This window comes from Pelophylax lessonae, assembly GCF_965119305.1.
Source record: "Pelophylax lessonae genome assembly, chromosome: 1".
Taxonomy (NCBI): Eukaryota; Metazoa; Chordata; class Amphibia; order Anura; family Ranidae; genus Pelophylax; species Pelophylax lessonae.
In genome coordinates, this window is record NC_138768.1 from 262,179,426 (window position 1) to 262,204,381 (window position 24,956).

The window sequence follows — 24,956 nt, forward strand, 5'->3', positions numbered from 1 at the left end:
CCGCAGGGGAATTCTCTATAAACTTATACTAAGCTTACACTATCTAGCTCTGCATAGTAGAGACTGTTTGTTTATCACATCTGCATAAACTAGATTGCTAGCTCTTGAGACTACTGCTACTTTTCTGCACTGGGTTGATCTCTTTTGTATGTCCACCTGCTATTCTATCATCTGCTATCATACAACATTGCTAAACCTTCCTGCATCCATCTGCTACTGTCTCACCTTCAAGTGTCTATCACCTACCACCGCCACTCAACCTATCCCTCAACCTTCATCATTGTGTTACCACATGCATAAAGTCACTCTAAGAACCAGCTTGCTAATTGTGTGTATTTACTGGCTGAAATAAGACCTTCCACACATGATGAGTCATTGAGGTTGGGAATGGTATCTCAGCATATCTCTTACATGACTACTGACGTGGAACTATTTCTGCAGCTGAAAATCCACACCATATAAAAACGCAGGAGCGTTACAAGAACTCAGAACTCTCTCAGTTCCTGTGTTTTTCTCTGACTCTCCAGGGGGTGCCACCAGAAGTACTTAGCCAATAGGCTCCGAGTCTTCTAAAGTGCTACGGGACCTCCCCATTTGACAGATTAATAAAAGCACTCATATCTTGAGAATTGAAACGGTTTACATGATTGAAACCGATATCTGATGGTCCGGTTTGCAATGTCCTATCTTTAGACACTAAACATGGGGTATTTCGGACTAACCTCTGCCCTGTAAGGCATCTGATCGCTAGCTTGTCTTTACTAGGCATGAGGGGGTTCATGTTTGATATTAATTTGAGCGGTATTTTATGGGGCACCCAAATATCTACTTTCTGTTAATATGTTATGTTCGGTTAAAAAGATATGAAGTTTCATGGTCAACTGTGTCATTTTCGAATGAGCTAATAGCCATAAGCTGAGTTCAGATTACAAATTAACTCTTAGAGCATGAGGAGACTGAATGTCTGCTTGGTCAAAGCTTGTGTATAGTAAAGGTGTGAAAAATGTCAGCTTAGCAGGAACCTGGTGGGGTGGGGGTGAGTGAGTGCCTTTTGGTTCCACTGATTAGAGAAAGGTGGGGGCTACTTCGCTCAAGGAGCCTTGGTCACTAAACAAAATGGACGTCGAGAGGACAAGATTGTGTCCGAACACTTGACACCATTACAGTACACATTTAAGAAGGGCAGAAATGTTTTATTTTTTTAAATTATTTTTTGGATAAATATGGTGTCCTTTATGATATCCTTTCCTAAAAAATCCACATAAAGCCAACTGAACATTCATTTTAAATCTAGGTGCATTAAAACAAAAGGTGTGCAAAGTCTGTTTTCTTAAAGGAGCCAGAAGCCAGAAAGGAGTAGAAAAGCCTGTTCCCTGTTAGCATGCTGGAGGAAAGGACCCTTTCTCTCTGCGTGGAGGCAGTGGTCCCTTTTCAGAATGCCAACATTCCCCCTACTGAGTTTGACCTAAAGCTCTGCAGTTTGAAAAGCTCATGCAGGGAGTGTGTCAGACTCCTGCTTTGAATGCTTTCCAAAGAAAACAAACTGTAGAATACTGAATACCTTTTTGTTTTGATAAACCTAAAAATGTATGTAGCTGATTTAAACTAAGAGTTGGACTTTAACCACCTCCCGTCCTGCCAATGTATAAAAATGACCAGACAGGCACAGTGCTGATGCAGGTGGGCAAATGCGTACGTCCTCCACAATCAGCCTCTCACAGAGTGTTGCTCTTGTACCATGTGATCACTGTGTCTAATCACAGCGATCACATTTTCAAATATTAAAAGTGAAAGTAAAGATTGGTTCTCTCTCTTCTCACAGAGATCATCTGCAAGAGGGTAGAGAACCTTTTCAGCAGCTTTTGAGTGTTGTCAGCCTGAACACTGTATGTACACACACACACACACAAACACACCAGCCAGCCCACAGTGTTCTTGATCGCTAGCCCTCAGTGTAGTGTCAGTAAACAGTGCAGCCAGTTACCTGTCACACCTGTTCCAGTGCCACCAGTGCTGCCAGAACAATGCACCTTATCACTAGCTAAACCAGTCAGTGTTGCCAAACCATTGCCCCAAGCCAGTGTCCCTGATTGCAGTGAAGCCAGACCCCCATACCAGTGTCTTTTTTAATATAATCTTTATTTAAGAAAATAAAAGACATGTAACAATACAGCAATAAGGCAGGATATACATAGTAAACAAAAAAAGGGGAACAACCGAAAACCCCAATAGTCGACTGTGTTGCATGAGCCGGAGGGGTGATGGAGAACAACAAGGCACTTAGAAACATTACTGAAATTTTAAACACATGAAGTAACTATAATGTGCACAATTGGGTGGGATTGGTACCCCGCCCACAGGTTTCCCCATCATCTGCCACCCCCACCCCACAACTTCAGCCACAAATCTTTACCCAGGACTCGCGGGTTGGCACCGCCGATTGTTTCCAATAAATCAGCACCAAGCGGCGCGCCACGTTCAGGAGGTGTGGCAGGACACTTTTCCGGTAATGGCACAGGGGGATGGATGGAAGGTGAAGCAAAAAATGTTTCGGGTCATCCGGGACTTCCACGTCCAGGATCGCAGTTATCTGAGCCCGAATATCCAGCCAAAAGGGGCGCAAGAGCGGGCACTCCCACCAAATATGCAGGTAGGAGCCCCGCTCTCCACAGCCCCTCCAACAGCGGTCCGACTGGCCCGGGTAGATCTGTGCGAGCCTCGAGGGGACCTGATACCAACGGGTCCGTAGCTTATACCCATTTTCCTGCATTCTAGTGTCCACTGTGCTGGAGTGCGTCAGCTGGTACATGTGGTCCAGCTGTTGGTCCGTGAAGGTGTGCTGTAGGTCCCTCTCCCACTCCCGAATAAATATGGTCTTCGGGACAGGGCCGCCCGACTGCAGGAGTTGGTAAAGCAACGCAATAGCGTGAGGAATCGGGTCCTTAGATATGCACAATTTTTCATAAGATGTCATCTGAGTTGGAGAGTGCACCTCGCCCAAGATAGGGCGCAGGAAGTGAGTGAGTTGGTTATAACTCCAGAAGTCCATAGGGAAGCGCCCGTAACGCTCCCTGAGCTTAGGCAACGACACAATGGACCCCTCCTGGACGAACCTGCCGCAGTGGATCTCCCCACCGAGCGCCCAGGTCCCGAAGAAGGACACATCCTCCCCGGGTGGGAACCAAGTGTAACCCCCAGGGGTGCCAGCGGGGAGATGCGAGCGGACAGCTGGAGTCGCCCATTAACCTCATCCCACACCTGTAGGGTATGCGTGGTGGCAGGGGACGCCAGGGGTGAGAGCCCTCTGTCGGCCGGTAACAACCACGGCGCGGATGTTAAGGGGCATTATTTCCGACTTATCGAAATTTATCTTAAAGTTCGAGAGAACCTGAAATTCACGCAGTTCCGACATGAGAACCGGCAGAGTCGTCTGCGGTTTAGTTATGTAGAAAAGAACATCGTCCGCAATAGCTTGTGTTCAGTGGAGCCCACGGTGACCCCACTAATGTCCGGATTCGCCCTGACCCTGGCAAGTAAAGGTTCCAGTGTCAGTGAGAATATCAACGGTGACAGAGGGCACCCCTGGCGCGTGCCGTTACGGATCGGGAAGGAAGCCGACAGGAAGCCTCCCGCCTTAACCCTCGCCTCAGGGGAGGCGTACAATGCCGCTACCCAGCTGGACATGCGCGGTCCCAGCCCCAGACGCTTCAACACCAACTCCATATACGTCCAGTCCACCCTGTCAAACGCCTTTTCGGCGTCCGTAGACAGGAGGAGACAGGGCGGATGGGACGGCTGTGAGTTAACCCAGTGGATGATCTGCAGCGCTCTGTTAGAATTGTCCTGCGCTTCCCGACCCGCAATAAATCCTGTCTGGTCAGGGTGGATGACCGACGGCAGGAGGGGCTTCAACCGGTCTGCCAGTATCCTGGCCAGTATTTTAATGTCCGTATTCAGGAGCGAGATCGGACGGTAGCTGCTGGGCAGGGTGAGGTCCTTCCCATCTTTGGGGAGAACCATTATATGTGCGAAGAGGGTGTCCCGGGCCACCGAGGAGCCTGTGGCGAGGGCGTTGAAGTAGGCGCACATCGGGGAAAGGAGGGAAGAGCTAAATTTCAAGTAGTAGGCGTTCGTATAACCGTCAGGTCCCGGGCTTTTACCCTTTGGTAGTCCCTTAATCGCCGCCTCCAGTTCAGTCACAGTGATAGGTTTTTCAAGGGACGTGGATGCCTGCTCCGCGAACTTCGGGGTCGCAGACTCCCCCAGGTAAGCCAGGATGCGCGCGCGCTTAGCAGCCAGCGCAGACGGCGACAAAGGGTCGGCAATGTTGTAAAGTTGGGCATAGTATTCCCTGAATGCCTCCGCGATGCGGGAGGGATGTTGGGTGAGCGATCCGCGAGCTGTCTGAAGCTTCGGGATGCGAGTAACCGCCCGTTGCCGCCGCAGCGCCCGCGCCAGCACGCGCCCACACTTGTTACCGAATTTGTAGAATTTGTGAGACAAGACCCGGAGGCGCCGCCTAATTTGCGTCTCGAGCATTTCGGACAGGGTTTCCCGAAGGGCACCGATTTCCCCAGAGGGCCTCCGCCGAAAGCGTACGTTTATGAGTCAGCTCAGCTTGACGGAGCTTGTCAAGGAGCCGTTTCATGTCGGCCGTGCGCTCCTTGTTCAGCCTGGCCCCCTGAGAGATTAGCTCGCCCCGGACCACCGCCTTATGGCCCTCCCAGATAGATGAGGGGGCGACGTCATCCCCAGCATTTTCCCTGAAATAGTTCCCCAGTGTCTCCGTCACCCTCTGGACGACCACTGTGTCGTCCAGAAGGTTTTCATTCAGGCGCCATGTCCACGCCCTATTGGCGTCAGTCAGGGGGGCAAGGGACAAAGTCACAGGGGCATGGTCTGAAAGGGTGCGGGTCCCTATGTCTGCTCCCACCAAGGCATCCAGGTATGCCTGATCAGTGAGAAGCATATCTATGCGTGAGTAGGAGTTGTGGGTCGCCGAAAAGTAGCTGTAATCCCGGGAGGAGGGGTGGAGCAGCCTCCAACAGTCCACAAGGCCTGAGGCATGCAGCAGCCTCAAGAGGCGGCGGTGGGCCACGGCAGAATGAGCCCAGCGCCCCGCCGAAGTGTCGGCCCGGGGGTCCAAGCAGAAATTAAAATCTCCCCCCAGAACCACCCGGCCCTCCCGGAATGAGGAAAGTGCTTCCAGCGTGGACTAAAGAAAGGACAACTGACCCGTGTTAGGGGCATAGATGGAGGCCAAGGTCAGGGTTTTACCATAGAGGGTCCCTTTAAGAAAAACAAACCTGCCCTGGGGGTCTATGCTGTGGTCAATGGGCACGAAGGGGCAACTTATGGATGGCAATGGCCACACCCCCGGATTTCGGGCGGGGAGAGGAGCTGACAAACCACTGGCTGTACAGGTGTGTCGGCAGCCGCGGCGTGGATTGGGAGCGAAAATGAGTCTCCTGCAAAAAAACCACCTGTGCACCCGCCCGCCTCAACTCCAGCCACAACTTACCACATTTGAAGGGGGAGCTGAATCCCCGGACGTTATAGGACAAAAACTTCAGCGAAGCCATGGATCAATCACGGTAGCAGCTGCCCAGGGTCGACCCTGGGGGAGTGGATGAGAGACCCCCCAGCACCCACGGACTGGAACCAGCGCACTCTGCAGAGAAATAATGTAATGATCAGCACCCATAAACAAAGACAGGGGGAAAAACACCATAACAAGTATAGCACAATGGTCGAAAAAAAAAACAAATCAAACAGTAAGAAAAAAAAACAAGGTCCAGAAGGGCCGCGGAACCGTCCACGACCCCGCGGACACTCTATGCATGCCAGGGCGATCCCCCAAGGGGGGCAGGGAGGGGAGCGCCCCCGGCCACACCTGGGGTGAACCCCGATAAAAGGAGGGGATCCACCATGGACTCCAGGGAGTCCAGCATAGGAGGGAGCCGAAGCCCCTCGGGGGGGAAAGAGGTAGGGCATAGAAAGCAGGGGGCCCGGCTGGGACGCCACCAGGGTGAGAGGACCCCAAAGAAATCCCTTCGGAGAGTTCAGTTCAAGTGCAGGTTACCCAGCCATGGCTAGGCAGAGGAATCCGCCGTAAGTCCCATGCTCCAAAGGTTCCAGGTATGACCAACAGTTCACAGATGATCATCATCGTTGAAGAAGAATAGGCAAAAAGGTCACCCATGGTCTGAAGGTCAAAAGTTCAAAAGTGGCAGCAGTGAGTCTCTAGTTGAGACGCAGGAAGGCATCACTGATCCGTGCGCGGAGGTCTAGTGCGAGGCCGATTGCGGGCTCTACGACGTGCAGGTTGCCAAGGAGGCGTGCAAGCAGGCAGGGGGGCCTCCGAGGAGACACGCCACTCCGGAATGTCCACAGGGGGCAGCTCCAGCTGGGCCAAGAAGTGCGGAAGGTCGTCTTTGTGTCTAAGGATGTGTTGGCGGCCGTTCTTGGTAACCGAGAGGCTAAAGGGGAAACCCCAGCGGTAGGTTAGATCAGCCCCCCTGATGGACTCCAGAAGGGGCTTCAAGGCTCTGCGTTGCATTAGTGTGCGACGGGAGACATCAGGGAAGAGAGAGATCCGTGCGCCATCAAAGTCTATAGAGGGGACACCCCGCATGTGGAACATGATACAGTCTTTCACCGAATATTTATGCAGCTTGCAAATAATGTCCCGGGGTTTCTCGGGGTCGTCTGATGGGGGTCTCAGAGCCCTGTGTGCGCGATCAATCTCTATATGATCAGGGGAGTCCCGGCCCAATATCTGCTTGAAAATACCTTGTAGGGTGGGCACAATGTCCTTGTGAGCTGTGGCCTCGGGCAGACCCCTGATGCAGATGTTACCCCTGCTGCTGCGGTTTTCAACGTCGTCCATTTGATCCAACAGGGCATCAATGCGTCTGTCCTGCTGGTTACATCTAGCAGTAAGGGCATGCACAGCCGGGACCAAGTCATCCACTCTGGTCTCCACGGACTCAACCCGGTGTCCTAAGTGAGCAGTGTCCTCCTTAAGCGCATCAATGTCCTGCCGCAGGGCCCGCTCAACCAGCTTGTCCAGGTCTGCGGCAGTGGGGAGCGAAAGGATGTGAGCCTGCAAGTCCGCCAGGCCCTGCAGCTCTGCCATGCCAGCGGTGGCACTGGGGGCAGCGGAGGAGCCCGGAGATACCGGGGAGTGTTGGGTAGGCAGCGGGATCAGCGGGGAGAGAATGGGAGACGGAGCTCTCTCATGCTGTGCGCCTCGTGTCGACGCCATCTTGGAAGGCTCCGGTCCCGGCCTGCGGCTGCCGGAGAAGAAGGCATCGATCGATGCAGAGCGCGGCCGCGGTGTCCTCTGCGGCTGGGGTGACTGGCTCCTCTTCGGAGGCATAGCGAGTCCGGGGCCCGTAGGTGCGGATTATCCGTGCTAAATGCGGTGGTCAGCCGGGAGCTCCGAGCCGATGCGTCCTCACGCTTCCATGCCGAGACCACGCCCCCCATACCAGTGTCTTGATCACCGCCATACTCCATAGCAGTGACCTGATCACCACTATACCCCATATCGGTGTCCCAATCACCGCCATAACCCATACCAATGTCTTGATCCCGCCATAACCCATACCAGTTTCCTGATCACTGCCATATCCCACACCAGTGTCCTGATCACCACCATACTTGTGTCTTGATCACTGCCACCATACCAGTGTCCTCATCACTGCCACACTAGTATTCTGAGTGCTGCCATACCAGTATTTTGATCACCACCATACCAGCGTCCTAAACACCACTATACCAGCGCCCTGCTTACCCCCATATTAGTGCTAGTGTCAACAGAGCCAGTGTCCCCAATTGTTTCCACTGTCATGGTGCTCCAGGGCCTCCAAAAATGTGATAGTCAGTAGTCAGGAAATTAGATGCGTAATTTAAGCCCCTAGAAAGCCTGAAGATGCTCTTTGGATTTTGGACTTCTCTATGTGGGTAGGCTGTGAAAGTCTCACACATGCAGTATCGCTATACTCCGGACAATAAGCAGAATGTGTTTTGGTGTGTAATTATAGTTATGCCTATGATGTGTGCAAGAAATAACTTGTTAAAATGACAACTTTGTAAAAAAAAAAAAGCATTTACTTTCATATTTTTCCAAAGAATTTTGGCAAAAAATACAACTTCAAAAAACTCATCATGCCTCTTACTAAATACCTTGGACTCTCTACCTTCCAAATAGGGTAATTTAGGCAGTATTCATACTGTCTTAACATTTTAGGGCCTCAAGAAATTAGATATGCAGTCAGTACATTAGGATCGATCAATTTTCAAATACATGTTTATATATACTATAGTTTGAGCTCTCTAACTTTAACGCAGACTAAATAATATACACTGATTTGGGTTATTTTTACCAAAGAAATGCAAAGAAATAGCAGAATACATTTGGCCTAACTTCATGAAGAAAGATTATTTATTTAAAAAACATGTTGTTTTTTTCTCACAATTTTCAGTGATTTTCATTTGTTTAGCAAAACATAAAAAACCCAGTGGTGAATAAATATCATCAAAAGAAAGCTCTGTGTCAAATATTGATATAGAATATTTATTTGGATACAGTGTTGCATGGCTGAGTAATTATCTTTCAAACTGTGACAACACTGAAATTTGAAAAGTGGCCTGTGCTCGAAGGGGATGAAAGTGTCCGGACTTGAAGTGGTTGAGCTAGGAACCAAATTGGTAAAATAGAGGCACATTTTTCCATAAAATGAAAGGTAAAGTCTGACTGATAGCTCCACTTTGGGTTTTTTTTTTTTTTGCAAATTTAATGATTAAGGGCTTAAAGAAGTATTAAACTCAAAAGCAAACATTTAATATATTGCAGGTTATCAATTCTTACATTTGATGGCTACCTTAGTTTTCTTCTTTAGGCTTGTATTCTCTTTTCATGTGGTGGTCCAGCCAGTTAAGACTGTTGTATATCAAAAGCACAAGCTCTTCAAGAGAATGTATCAGTTCACATTAACAAGATGAACCATGAACTATTTAACAATGGCTGGGGTTCTTAAAATGATCAGCTTTTATTTATTCATGTAAAACCTTTATCCCAAAAGGGGAAAAACTGTTTGTTGTAAGTGATTATAAAGTGTGAGCTGGAGTTTGGCATCAATTTGGTTTACTGAAATTATTCTAATACATGTAATATAACCCCCCCCCCCAGACCTGTAATGCTTTTGTTAGCTATGCCCCCTGTGCTCCTTCACCAACATTGGGGGCACGCCGATACAGGAGGTGTGTTACTGGGCAGATCACCAGGTGAAAAAAGAGGGCAAAGAAGAGAACACTGATTCAGCCACCACATTTAATGATTGGTAAGCTTCAATACATTACAATTTTGGTTTTACTACCACTTCAATGGTTATAAAGAAAGTTATTATTCTAACAGGTGTCTGGTGGTGAAAAAGTTATGAAATGATCATTTGCTGCCTTTATAAATAGCTTAATAAATATTCCCCTGTATTATAATTATGTCATATTGTTGAATGGTTCCACTAAAATGCTGTTTAGTGTCCTAGATATTGTGAACAAGAAGGAAAACGAAAAGGAACTGTTTAAACGGCACTGAATAAATCATTTTTGTACTAGTATTTTTTATTTTTTTTAATTTTGAGCATCTGATTTATTGTTTTACACTCTATGTAATTGTTCAGATAAGGAAAGCCTCTATATAATTACATATTGTGAAGTACAAATTGTGAAGTACATGATGTTTTGTGAATGTGCTGTTGAAAGCTTTATGACCTCGAGGTATTTCTTGCAAAATTGTAAGCTATAGAATGGAATCAGGTGACAAATATGATTTCACAGCTCAGAATAATACATGTTATGTTTCTGAAAACGTGTTGTCATGTTAAAACATACATACAGCAATGTTAACAGATACTGGGAGATAAACACAACAGGTAATCTCTTGAAAGAATACAGATCCTCCTAATGTAAATGAGTTATTGGAGGAAAAAAAAAATAAGTAAAACACATAGAACACAAACATACACACATACATACATACTGTACATACATACATACTGTACATGCACATCAGTTAAAAAAAAAAAAGTTTCAATCAAAAGTTTCCAATACACAATTCTTGGTTCCTCAAGCCAAACATAAATGGGACTTTTAAGGCAAGTTTATGCGATTTTATACATAAATGCGATTTATATCCATGTGGATATATATACCCCAATAACCATACATTGTTGTATTTATAGATATGGTGAAATCCTTGATAAAGGCACACAGCCAAAACATGTAGGATTAGATGCCCTCTGTACATCCTAAGTCTAAACCAAGCACGGATGACAGAAAATGATCATAAGTCACCATCTTCACACATGTTATTTCTTCCTACCTTTATCACTTCACTTTTGGGCCTCTAGCCCAGTTGTAGCACTACTTCATGTACAATTTTCTTCATGACAATTTAAATAAATTTTTATTTTATAAAAATCGCATAAATCGCACATATCGCATTTATGTATAAAATCGCATAAACTTGCCTTAAAAGTCCCATTTATGTTTGGCTTGAGGAACCAAGAATTGTGTATTGTATACTAGGGGTGTTGTTGGCACATCATATTTTATATAAATCTCATAAGGCTACTTAGAGTATCCAAAACCCCACTCAATCAAAAGTTTCCAAATACAAAGTTCTGCCACTCTCCCCTCCCATACTTCTTATCAACATGACATGGGTCTTATGATGTTGGAAATTATTGTGAATAGAAAGCTAAACTCCAGACAGACGTTAAATGCACAAACTAATCCAATGGTGTACTCCATTATTACTCCATTATTACATTATTAAAGTGATTGTAAAGTCTTGTTTTTTTTTTTAAATAAAAATAACAAACATATTATACTTACCTCCTCTGTGCAGTGGTTTTGCCCAGAGTAACCCAGATTCTATTCTCGGGTCCCTCTTCTGCTCTCCTGGCCCTTCCCCCCTGCGAGTGCCCCCACAGCAAGCAGCTTGCTATGGGGCACCTGAGCCGAGTCACAGCTTTGTGTGTCCAGACAGTTTCTCTCCTCATTGGCTGACTAACTTTGATTGACAGAAGCGGGAGCCAATGGCACCACTGCTGTGACCATAATTTGTGGACATCGTTGGATATAGATGGGCTCAGGTAAGTATTAGGGGGGCTGAGGGGGGACTGCTGCACACAGAAGGCTTTTTATTTTACTGCATAGAATGCATTAAGATAAAAAAATCTTCTGACTTTACAATTCCTTTAAGAGCCCATTTACATTGCGTTTCATGCTTTGCTGCATTGTAGTGCCTTTCACTTTGAATGCATGCATGCATTGCACAAAAAAAATTGTAGCACATCTGTTTTTGGGGGGAAAAATTTTGGGCTGCCCTAATGCAGTGCAAGTTAAGGCTTGACATAATGCGTGTTAACGAATTTTAGAATGTAAATGTATTTTTTTAAACAAGCAGTGTAACTATCTGAATCTGACTCAGATCTCAGAGAAGGTGAGGAAGAAGCAGCACAATGACTAGTCCGGTTTGTGTTAATGCAGGTAGAAGAAGAGAGCAGAGTGGTGGGAGGGGGCCTGTATTTGAAAATAAAACTGCAGCAGAGAAAGATCTGGTCCCCTCCCTACTGTAGTGGAGAGCTGTGTATATCACAGTACTGAATGGGCAGAGATACAAACCCTTTGGCAGGTAAAACAGCCCCCTTATATGTATTTTATTTTTGTAGATCTGTATATTTAGTTGCTTGCCTAGAGTTAAGCTTGAACTATAAACACCCATGCACCACTCCGTGTATCACCTATCCATTAGGCCTGGTTCACACGAGTGCCATTTCAGATGCATTTTGAGTCGTACAGAATTGCATGACAATGAAAATCTTTATGGTGTCTGTTCACATCAATGCAGAACAGCGCCGTGCTTTTGATAAAGAATCCTGTGCTACTTAGTATTTTTGGCAGTGAAAATGACAATCGCCAAGGCATGGAAATCCCCTGACGTTCAACTAGCTGCTACCAAAAACAAAGTTTCATGAATTATGATCCACGAGAAACTGGCTAGTATTTACTAGGTAAATAATCCAATTTTGATAAGATCTAGGATACTTGGTTTAGATATTTGCAAAGCACAGACTAATGATGGGACAACTATGGAGTGTGCAGTCTGGCACTGGGGGGACCACTTGTTGGGTCATGTCTGAACCATCTATTTGAAGTTAACATTTGTTATTATCCTACTCTTTAACCATTACCCTAAACCTGACCATTAAAAATACCCCTGAATTCCTTAACCTAAACCTAACTATTACTTGAATGTTCACATCCTTTCAAAGGACGTCTTAAGGCTTGTTCACCCAGGATGTATTGGCTACGTGGCTATGCTGACAGCTATTTCAAGAGAAGCCCCAACTCATAGACAAGGCAAAATACGTTGTTTACTATGGTGTGCACTTGAAATATATACTGAGGCCCACCTCCCCACCTGCTCACTCACAACCACTATGGCCCCCTTCCTGCTCTATCCTACACACTCTAACTGACATCTTCAATCTCTCCCTCTCAAACATGCACTGGTTACCCCTTACTTAAAAAAAAAACCCACACTGCACAGCACCTGTTTGAACAACTTAAGACTCATATCTCTGCTCCCGTTTTCCTCCAAAGTTCTTGATCACCTTTTTCACAATTGTATGAGTTGCTACCTCACTGATAACCTTCTTGACCCCTACAGTCTGGTTTCCACCCACAACATTCCACTGAAACTACCCTTCTAAAACTCACCAATGACCTACTAACTGCTAAAATCGACAACCATTACGCCATACTCATACTCTTAGACCTTTTCCGCTGTCTTCAACACAGTAGACCACCCACTTCTCATAGATAAACTCCACTGCCTTGGCCTCTGCATCTCTACTATTTCCTGGTTTTCCTCCAACCTATTTCCATGCATCTTCATTTTCACATACAACTCTATTTCCTCCTCTTCTCTTTGTGTTGAGGTAACCCAAGGCTCAGTCCTTGGGCCCCTCCTTTTCTCTCTCTTCCCTTCTTCCCTGGGCCAGTTGATAACCTCCCATGGCTTCCAATACCACCTCTACGCCAACGACACCCAGATCTATTTGTTTACTCCCTAGCTCACCCCTCAGTCTCTGCATGTATCACAAATTTACTCAGTTTGCTCAAACTCAATCTGTCTCAAACTTAGCTTGTTATATCCCCCCCCCCCCCCATTACTTCACCATTGAGACCAATAGCATATTTACTGGTCCCTTCGCACACTCCAGGGTGCTAGTTATAATCCTAGACTCTGACCTCTCCTTCGGGCCCCACATCCAGTCACTGGTTAAATCTGGCCTCCGCAACATTTCCAGAATTGTCCCCTTCTTGACCAATGACACCACAAAACTACTTTCTGGTTATCTCCCACCTTGACTACTTCAACTTCTTCCTCACTGACCTACCTTTACACAGGCTATCCCCCCTTCATCTATTATAAATGCTGCTGATAGACTCATCCACCTTACTAACTGATCCCTGGATGCTGCACCTCTCCTAACTGATCCCTGGCTGCTGCACCTCTTTGCTAATTCCTTTGCTGGCTTCCACTAGCCCAACATATAAAAATCTAAACACTAACCACAACATACAAAGCCATCCACAACACTGCCTCTAGCGACATCACCAAGATATCACCCCGATTGTCCTCTCCACTCCTTCCTGGACATCTTACTCTCTAGCTCCCTTGTTATCTCCTCCCATGCTCCCCTCCAGGACTTCCCCAGAACTTATCCCATCTTACCCTGTCAGGTTAGCTCCTACCCTGTCCTCCTTTAGACGTTCCTTGAAAACTCACTTATTCAAGGAAGCCTATCCCACCTCCACCCAAAACTGTACTTCGGCCACCTCCATCTGATCACTCCCACAGCTAATACCTTTTGTACCACCTCCACCTCCCTCTAGATTAATACCTTTTGTACCACCTCCACCTCCCTCTAGATTGTAAGCTTCATGATAAGGGCCCTCCCAATCCATCTGTATTGAACTGTATTTTAGTCGTACTGTCTCCCTTTATATTGTAAAGCAGTGTGCAAACTTGGCGTTATATAAATCCTGGATAATAGCAATACACTGACTGCATTGTGAACTCCTGCATCACGTTGCTGCTGAAGTGAATATATTTGAGTCTGTAGGGGAAAAAAGGAAACAGTGTGATGTGCTGGGATTGGAACATTTCCTCTGTGTCACCTGACACATACCATGCTACGCTTTCAGTGTGGCTTGCTACAGGTATGTGCGGTGAGGTCAGGGGCTGGTGAGGTACTGGCTAGTATCAGAGCCAGATACAACCCTCACAATATGTAGTGAATAAACCCCCACATCACCATTTAGTGAATAAACCCCACATCACCATTTAGTGAATAAACCCCCAAATTAACATTTAGTGAATAAACACCCACATCACCATTTAGTGAATAAACCCCCACATCACCATTTAGTGAGTAAACCCCACATCACTATTCAGTGAATAAACCCCCACATAACTAATTAGTGAATAACACCCCCTCCCCCCCCCCCACATCAACATTTAGTGAATAAACCCCCATATTATTGTTTAGTGAATAAACCCCCAAATCAACATTTCATGAATAAACCCCACATCACCATTTAGTGAATAAACCCCACATCACCATTTAGTGAATAAACCCCACATCACCATTTAGTGAATAAACCCCCACAGCATAGCCGAGCGCTGTGAGATGAAATATTTCATCTTCAGCCAATTGACTTACACTTAAAAACCCGCACGTCAGGACGCAGGCAGTCAAACAGATTCCCCCAGACAAATAAGCATCTGGTGAAAGGAATCTATTGGACAGCAAATTTTTATTTTTTATTTCTGCATTCTGTAAATGCTGAGATTTCACTGGTCAAGTACAGGGCTGTTACAGAATGCAGAAATAAAAACAAAAAATTACACTGTGCTCTATATAGCTACCCACAGTCCTGATTTTATTAAAACCAGTCCTTATGCTGGTTAAATTAGTAAACTATGAGAACTAATGAAAGTGCCATATATAATCTATATAATAAAAGAATAGAACCTGAACCATTCTCTGATTATATAGATTATATATAGCACCTTCATTAGTTCTCATAGTTTACTAATTTAACCAGCATAAGGACTTGTTTTTGGTTCAAACCACACATGTGAGGTATCGCTGCAAACATTAGAGCAAGAGCAATAATTCTAGCACTAGAACTGTAACTCTAAACATTTAACCTGGTAAAAAATTTAAAGCGTCGCTTATGGAGATTTTTAAGTACTGAAGTTTGGCGCCATTCCGCAAGTGTGAGCAATTTTAAAGCGTGACATGTTAGGTATCTATTTACTCGGCGTAACATCAGCTTTCACATTATCCCAAAAAATCTGCTAACTTTAGTGTTTTTGTTTTTTTTGCTTTTTTTAATTCATGAAACAGTTTTTTTTTTTAAAATGCGTTTGAAAATTGCTGCGCAACTATCGTGTGACATAATTCATGAAACAGTTTTTTTTTTTTTTAAAATGCGTTTAAAACATTGCTGCGAAACTACCGTGTGACATAAAAGTTGCAACCACCACCATTTTATTCCCTAGGGTGTTATATATAATGTTTGGGGCTTCATAGTAATTTTCTAGCAAAAAAAATGATGATTTTTACATGTAGGAGAATAGTGCCAGAATTGGCCTGGGTGGTAAGTGGTTAAATAACATAAGTAAGTAATATAAAAATAATTCATATATATTGTTTTTAAAGCAATTTACTATATTTTAAAAACTGTACTCAAGCAGGTGGCTTAACCTCCTTAGCGGTATTCCCGAGTGTGGTTCAGGATCAATATAGTGTACCAAAAGCGGTAACCCTGAGCCACACTCGGGATTACCCCAGAATCCTACTCACCTTCCCTGCGATCCCCGCCCTCCTCCCCTGCCGTCCTTCCCCCGCCATCCTCTCACTCTGTGCTTGGCCGATGCCAGCACCTGTCTTCCGGTTCCCTCCCTGTGAGTGTTGCGACGCAGGGGGGTGGAACCGGCAGCAATTTCAAAAGTGTAAATACACTAAATGACATGATACAAAGCTGTGATCCTAACGGATTGCACTGTATCGTGCCATTTCACCACAGGATTTCACCTGGTGGCTTTTCCAGTGTTCTGCCTGTGCTTTTCTAGTTCTTTGTGCCTGGAAAATTGAGAACGACCATGGCGTCCAAAAAGCGTTCTTTTTGCGCAAAAGCGCTTTTAGACGAACTGGAAAGCAGCGACAGCAAAACAGAGTTACTTAAAGAACTGAGCGATAGTGATTTGTGTGAAAATTCATCATCAGGTACGGAAAGTGACGACAGCGACGATTCTGATGTCTCTTTCTGGCACATAGCTTGCGGAATTTGGGAAGTATATCAAATGATTCTTCAGAATTTCCAACGTTTTTCTGGATATTTTTGTTGTTATTCTGTCTCTCACTGTTAAAATAAGCCTACCATTAAAATTATAAACTGATCAGTGGGTAAAGTACAAAATCAGCTGGGGATCAAATACTTTTTCCCTCGCTGTAGTACATAATCTTGCACTTGCAGGTACGGGGCGCGTATGTGCGCCGCCTGGCGACCCGCTTCCGCTGTGCTTAGACACAGTGGGAACTGATCTGCAGGTACTGTGAACTCGATGTCAGCTGGCACCCGCCAATCATTAGACAGAGAGCCAGAACGGCAAACTGCCTATGTTAACAAGGCAGATCACAGTTCTGTTAGTGGGGAAGGCATTGATCCTGTGTTCCTGAAAAGCACACAGTTAAACCTTTGATTACCTCTGATGTTTAACCCCTTCCCAGCCAGTGTGATTAGTAGAGTTACAGTGCATATTTTTTAGCACTGGTCACTGTATTAGTGTCACTGGTCCCCAAAAAGTGTCAGTGTCCCAACTGTCCCCCTAAAAGTCGCTGATCGCCGCCATTACAAGTAAAAAATAAATAAATAAAAATATCCCATAGTTTGTAGACGCTATAACTTTTGTGCAAACCAATCAATATAAGTGTTTTCTTTTTTACCAAAAATATGTAATATAATACATATTGGCCTAAATTGATGAAGAAGATTCATTTTTTTTCTTTTTTTTTTTATTGGATATGTTTTATAGCAGAAAGTAAAAAATATTGATTTTTTTTTTTTCAAAATTGTCACTTTTTTGTGTTTATTGCCCAAAAAATTAAAATCGCAGTGGTGATAAAATACCACAAGAAGAAAGCTCTATTTATGGGAAATAAAGGACATACATTTTGTTTGGGTAAAGCGTTGCACGACCGCGCAATTGTCAGTTAAAATAATGCAGTGCTGTATGACAAAAAATGGCCTGGTCATGTAGGGAGGTAAAAGTGGGCAAGTGGTTAAAGAAAAATAGAGAAAACCCAGTGGTTATTAAATAATACTAAAAAAAGCTCTATCTGTCTCAAAAAATGCTAGAAAGAGATTTTTTTCAGCTGCTGCTAGAGATGTTTTTTTTTTCCTGCCTCTAAACACCTCTGCATATTAGCCTAAAAGTTCATGCACACAGGCTTTTAGGGAGTTTAGAGTCAGGAAAAAACCCTCTATCCAGGAGCAGCAGTGATTGGGCAGAAAAGCCTTCTAAACGCATGTAAATGCTTTGTGTGTTTAGCGCTTGAATGTTTTTTTCTTTCAATAGACAGAATAAATTATTATTCTTGTCAATGAAATTAATTAACGCCCAAGTGCTTGATGGCTGTAAACACCTTACATGCTTTTACAAGGATCAGGGTTTTTACTTCCAATATGCTGTTGACTTGAGGAAAGGCTTCTAGGAGAGCTTGCAAAACGTCCTATGTTAGTCCTGTGTGTGCCAGTCAAACTATCACAGCTCTAAAAACTGAACATTGGCCTGGTAATGAAGGGGTATAATAAGCTGGTACTTAAGAAGCTTACATATATTGATTTATCTGACATTTTGAAAATCGCTTTTAGATTTTTATTAAGATTTGAGACCTGTAAAGCCCAGGGAATCATCAATCCATTTTTTATAATATTTGTTTATTTTTGCTTCTCAACAAATTTGTTTGGATGCAAAACAATAAAAAATGCAAAACAACAAAAATGCAAACTAATGGTGAAAAAGACAACAGCCAGGGGAACTTTTTGTTCTTAGAACAGTCTTCTTTAGGAAGGGTCTTCTCCATCTTCATGTATCAATATACGCTGTATACCACCATTTTTAATAGGTCAGTTGGAAAAGTGCAGTATTGTGTCTTACTTTTCTTTACCTTGTATTGATACCACAACCTTTGTCCTTTTTATTAGACAAGTAAGTTGTTGCCATTTAGACATTGTGGCATGTGAGCAGTTGTGAATGAAAAATCAAGTCCCTAGAAATCTGCATGTAAGTTAAACAAATGGCAGTGCAATTTCTCTGAATACATGACTGCAGCCAGTTCATTTCATAGCTCTGCTGAGTGTATGACAGTTATAATACTACAGGCTAAGGCTTTAAACCTGACGTTCCCTAGGGATATTTATCCCGGCTTGACCAGTTCCTGTCTGACTGGTTATTATAATTCACTCTGGTGAGATGATGAATCCTTTTCTCTGAAATGTGACACACTATCCACCAAGGTTCCATCTCCTTTGAGTTATTTCAGAGGCTAAAATAAATGAGGTGTCTGGTCAGCATGTCATGGCCTTTGACCTTTGGCATCATTAATCAAATGATATCTTATTGGTTACAGTAGTGGCTAAGGCGATGTTTACCCTTCAATTGAAGCATTTATTTTGAACAAAGGACCACCATACTTATATATGCAAAACACAATCACAATTAATTCTAAGTTCATCTTAAAAATTGTCTCAGTAAACACATTGTAATAATTGTACCACACACCAGAAATGGTCAGATACTTTTTAGTGTGCTTGAAGGTCTTTCTAAAGAAATGGGAATTTTTTTCAGTTAGAGGTTTTTAAGCTTAACACAAGGCTAACCAAACAGATCTTATGTTAACAATGGGCAGTAGATATGATGTGATTATTATACAGGACTTATAGAGTGCCAATAGTTTGTGCAGCGCTTTACAACATGAGGGCCGACAGTAACGTTACAATACAATTCAATACAGGAGGAATCGGAGGGCCCTGCTCCTTAGAGCTTACAATCCTAAGACAGAGGGTCAAGTTATACAAAAGATAATTAATGTGGGGGATGAGCTGATGGAGAAAATAAAAGTACAGCTGTTAGGTAGGGGTAGAATGAGCTTCTCTGAAGAGAAGGGTTTTCAGAGATCGTCCAAAAGTAGACAGAGTAGGAGACAGTCAGACATATTGGGGTAAGGAGTTCCATAGGATGGGAGAGGCTCAGGAAAAGTCCTGGAAACAACCATGGGAGGAAATGACAAGAGCAAGAGCAAGCTAGAGCAAGAGGTCTTGGAAGGAACAAAAAGAAAGATTAGGTTGGTATTTTGAGACTAGGATAGTGCTGTAGCTGGTGGTTGAGTTGTGGATGGCACTGTACTTGGCTTTGTACTTTGCTGTTAGTATTTTGAATTTAATTAGTTGGTTGAGCAGAAGCTAATAGAGGGACTCACAGAAAGGAATAGCAGACACTGAACAGTTGGTGAGGTGGATGAGTCTGGCAGCAGCATTCATGATGGACTGAAGAGAGGAAACCCTATGTAACGGTAAGCCAATGAGGAGGGAATTGCAGTGGTTAAGGTGAGACATGACCAGGGAGTGAAGCTTTTTGGGGTCATTGGTAAGGAAGAGTCGTATTTTGGAGATATTGCATGGATTGAGGTGGCAAGCTTTTAACAGTGATTGGATGTGGGGCCAAAATGAGAGTTCCAAGTCCAAGATAACACCTAGCATCTTGGCATGCGGGGATGGGTTGATATTTGTGCCATTGATCTTGACAGAGAAGTCAGGAAAGAGGCACATTGAGGAGGAAATATTATGCTTGAGGAAGTGGTGTGTCATCAGGCTGATAGGTCTGCTAGTAAATTAGTGATGTGTGTGGAGACTGATGGAGTGATCTGAGGGATAGATAGATAGATAGATAGATAGATAGATAGATAGATAGATAGATAGATAGATAGATAGATAGATAGATAGATAGATAGATAGATAGATAGATAGATAGATAGATAGATAGATAGATAGATAGATAGATAGATAGATAGATAGATAGATGGTATTGGTATCAGCTGACCCAGGCATGAGTTGTAGATCGAGAATAGGAGAGGTCCAAGAACAGAACCTTGGGGGACCCTGACGGAGAAAGGAAGAGAAGGAAGCAAAATTGTAGGTGATTAAGATGAAGATATAAACTATTCAAAATGTAGTTTCATTACTTTCTCAACATGTGTGTCAAAGGATATGATGTAGGATAAGTGATGCCACTGTGGTTTCCTGCAATACTTATCTCAGGATTAGCAGCTAACTAATTATATGGATGTTCACAATATGATTACAGGGGATCCATGACCGATAACTGTACTGCCAATGTAACTGCCTATTCTTCTTGCTTCGAACAATGCTCAGATGTTTAATGCATGGGACAGCCAGAGAACACAGTTCTTGGCATCCTTAACTAGCATGCATCACAAATTTTACTTGCTTTACACACTTAACCAAGAGTGAGGATTATGGGCCACACTGAACATTTCTAGTGGCGGCAGGGCACAATATGGTAAACCAGCTGAGACCGGAAAACAAGGCAGCCCCAGCACAATGTTTTTAGTTCTCTGTAAGACAAATATAGCTGCTTATCAGGGGAGGCAAATTTCCTTATTATGTAAAACATACACTTTTAAGTGATTTTTTTTCCCCAGGGATATCAACTTTAATTTATTTTTTATTCTTTTCTGATTAGAGGTGCAATTCCATTTCTGTTTATTACATTGGTTTTAAAAACCCCTTTATAATTTCATGCTCTGTTTTTATTTTCTCAACAGCCGAAATCTGGGTCCAGTCCCTTGTTGATGGCTGGCTATGAAGATGGTTCTGTTGTCCTCTGGCATGTCCTTGAACAAAAATTAATGAGTAGAATCATGTGCCACAAAGAACCTGTTATGAGTCTTGACTTTGACTGTATGAATGCCAAGGGGGTATCAGGATCCTCTGAGAAAATACTGAGTGTTTGGACTCTTGACGAGCAGCAGAACCTCAAGGTAAGAACTACCATCCCATCTGGTTTACCCATTCAGCCATACAACACTTGTACTGCTGCCACAAGAATGTTTAGTTAGCAGCCCTTCGCCAATTCATCATTGACTGCTTACAACATCATAGTTCTGAGTGAGTGCCTTAAAATATGCAGTATGGCTGTTTTATTTGTTTATCCTTTTTTTAACCCGTGAAGGCTGAAAATGTACTCGTAATTTCTATATATGAAAAATCAAACTGTGAAATTTAGTGGTAAATTTCAATTTCTTTGTAACCAGAAGTTTAGTTAAAGATGTTTTTATTTTTTTCAATGGGATTTAAGCATGTGTAATATGCCAAACATTTATTCAGTTCATTTATTTTTGCAGCACACAGCAAAAAGAATGATCAATTAAAGATTTATAGAAAACTAGACATTAAGCCCGTTAAATTAACGGGCGCTAGAACATATGTGGTCAAACATTTGTAAAAACAGACTTGTTCCAGTTAAGCGAGAGCCTCTGTTAGCTCTGCGTCCCTGTTGCCCTAGCAACGTCGAGGACATGCGCAGAGCTGACTGAGCGGCTCTCGCTTATCTTGTTCTTTTTTTCTAACAACGCGAGAGCCGCATGACGTAGCCAGCTCTGCGCATAGCGTCCCTGTTGCTCTAGCAACATCGGGGACACGCACAGAGCTGACCGAGCGGCTCTCGCGTGACATCGCTCGCCCGCCGCCACTTGTAACACCCGCTGGCGCTTAGCAGTAAGTCCGCGCGAGCGCACATCCGCCGCGTGCCCGCGCACACCCGCCGCTTCAACAGTTTCGCCCAGTGTTCTATCAGATTTCCCTACCCCACACCCGCCGCTTCAACAGTTTCACCCGGTGTTCTATCAGATTTCCCTACCCCATCAGATTTCCCTATCTACGTCATTTCCGATTGAGATCAGTTGTCATGCAGCAGCTTGTACCTGCGTCACACGTCCTATTGGGAATGCGCAGAATAGGTAGGGAATTTGGATAGCATCGTAAGGGGTCAGACAAAAGTCCTAGTGTGCATGCACCAGCTCATGCGCACCAACGGGTCGGGCAGCGGGATCTCTTATAACAAACATCCATCCAATCTCCATGGCACACACTGCGCTGACCCGACACTGCGCCGACTCGACAATCCGATCCCCATGCCCCACACTGCGCCGACCTGACAATGAGACAGTGGGCGTGTGGGTAGGGAATAGGATTGTCCGATCGGCGCAGTGTGTGCCATGGAGATGGGATGGATGTTTGTTATAAGAGATGGCGCTGCCCGATCGGTTGGTGCGCATGCACCCGCTCATGCGCAGTAGGACTTGTGCCTCAGCCCTTACGATGTTATCAAAATTCCCTACCTATTCTGCCAATGTTCCCTCTAATTTTTTACTGTGCTGAGCAAGTAAAAAATTTTCTGAGCGCAAACCTTTAGACTGAGCAATTGGGGGGGGGGGCGTCAATGCAGAGTGCCCACAGCAATGCCCCCAATTGCAGAGTGCCCACAGCGATGCCCCCAATTGCAGAGTGCCCACAGCGATGCCCCCGATTGCAGAGTGCCCACAGCGATGCCCCCGATTGCAGAGTGCCCACAGCGATGCCCCCAATTGCAGAGTGCCCACAGCGATGCCCCCAATTGCAGAGTGCCCACAGCGATGCCCCCAATCAATGCAGAGATGCCAGCGTCCCCCCCGCACTTACCTCACGGTCACGGCAGCTTCTCATCAGTTCAGTCCCCGGAAGCCGTTTCCTCAGTCCTCCCGGCGCCTCCTCCGCAGAGGGTGGAACTCCGTAGGGTGTCCGTCATCCTGGGCGCCTCGTGCAGGCCTAGTCCCCGGCCTCTCCTAAAGGCCGCGGGCCGGCCGCAGTATCCGCACTCCAGGGGGGGTGGCAGTCTCCAAAGATCGGAACGCCACCCCCAGCGCCGGCCACCCGGCTGGCCGCCCAAGCTCTCTCTGCGTCCCAACGGCTGTCCTGTGGCACATGCGCAGTAGCACATTTCCACGGACACAGGGACGGACGCAGAGACACAGGGCTTTTATTAATATAGATGATTAGAATTTTGATCCTAATTTTTATATTGAAATAAACAAAAAAGCAAATGTGTTAAACCGAGAGAACAAAATTCAAATCGAATTCAAATTTCTGTTTGAACCTAAAATAATCATTGCTAAATAGAAGAAAAAATGTTTTTATATATATATATATATATATATATATATATATAATTTTTTTTTTTTTTTTTTGCAGTATTGCATATCTATAAGTCTTTGGAGAAATATCTTTGGTGTTTTTACCCCATTGGATAGATTTTCCTTCACCTCCTGTCTCGGGGGACACAGCAGGAAGTGAGAATATGTTTCTCCTGAGTGAGAGGAAATTTCCTCTTAGACAGTTGTTACCCGAACAGGTGTCCCCATTGATAGATTTTCCCTCACTGTCTGTTTTAATGACAGTGCTCACAAAGGCAAACGGAAAAGCCGAAAACTCCCCAGCAGTAAAATAACATAACCCTTCATCATACTATCCAAAATATTTAAAAAAATATTGACTTTACATATACTTTAAAGCTTGTAAGGCTGACAGTTTGTTACAATACTGTCATTCATGTATAGGGATGGTTCATTCTCAACAGTGGTATCATATTGTGTTAAATTGTTTATGCATTTTGATATTTGTTCTTCTTTTCTTTTTATAGTGTTTACTAGTAGTTTGATAGTATATGTTGGCTTTTGAATACTTTTCGACAGTTTTGACATTTGATCATTTCCATGTGCTATCTAATGTATTTCCCTAAATGGTATTTAGTGAGCATTAATAAAATAAATAGATGTGACTCCCACATAAATGATAGGGATAGTGAATGATTTCAGGTTTCCTTTCCCACTCATCCATTAATAATGCAAAGCAGATGTGTGGAATGTTACATTCCAGGTACCTGAGCTAATGACATCATGTGGAAATGAGCACAGTGGCTTGCTCCTCTCATGTTCCAATTGGCATGCTTGTGTATAGTCACTTCAGCTACAGAACCCTGGGCTGCAGTCCAACTGCAGTTCCATTATGAAAATAAATAAACACCTTCTAATAAGCATTACATGCAGTCAAGTATATTAATGAGAAAACCGTGTATTAGAAGGCTTGTAATATTCAGTACATGGCTTTGTTTATGTGTATAATATTATACATTTTGTAGAAAACAATGTCACAAAGTTATAATATAGCTGAATATCATAGGAAAGAATTAAACAGAGGAAGTAAATTGTTTAGGTTTCATAATAGCCAAAAGCCCACTAGTTGTGATCTTTGTGGCAGGACTTTCCCAGAGAAACTCAGTGTACCTGCTTAACCCCTTTTCTATCAGGGTCTTTAAACAGAGAGGCTGAGTACCATGTGATTGCTGCAATTGCTCATCACAACAATCACATGCTTTTGTTTACAGTGATGATCCCTCCCCTTTCCCTTACAGCAGGGAAGAAGAGGGATCAAGTACTTGTCAATGGGGGTAAAAATGAATGAAGCTGCACATTCATTCATTCTGTTAAACTGATACAGGATTTTTTTTTTGCACGTCCCCTTCCTCTCCTACACCCTTGCTTTCTCTTCCTCTGTGTTTGGCCTGAACATTAATGTAGTAATGAGATCCAAAAATGGTAATTTGGGGGGCTTTCATAATGTTCTGGCATTTTTAGTACGGTAAAGGTATAGTGAAAAATAAAAACCCAAGTGATTATTAATTGCAACCA

The 24,956-nt window shown here is 44.1% G+C and overlaps 1 protein-coding gene across 2 annotated transcripts in view; it reads left to right on the forward strand.

The window, feature by feature from the left end:
- GNB1L (G protein subunit beta 1 like) overlaps positions 1-24,956 on the forward strand; it is a 64,124-nt gene that overhangs the window by 38,606 nt on the left and 562 nt on the right. For both annotated transcript variants that reach the window (XM_082259334.1, XM_082259335.1), the window contains exon 6: positions 20,997-21,212. In XM_082259334.1, the coding sequence (XP_082115460.1) occupies positions 20,997-21,212 (216 nt within the window). The remainder of the gene's footprint in view (positions 1-20,996; positions 21,213-24,956) is intronic.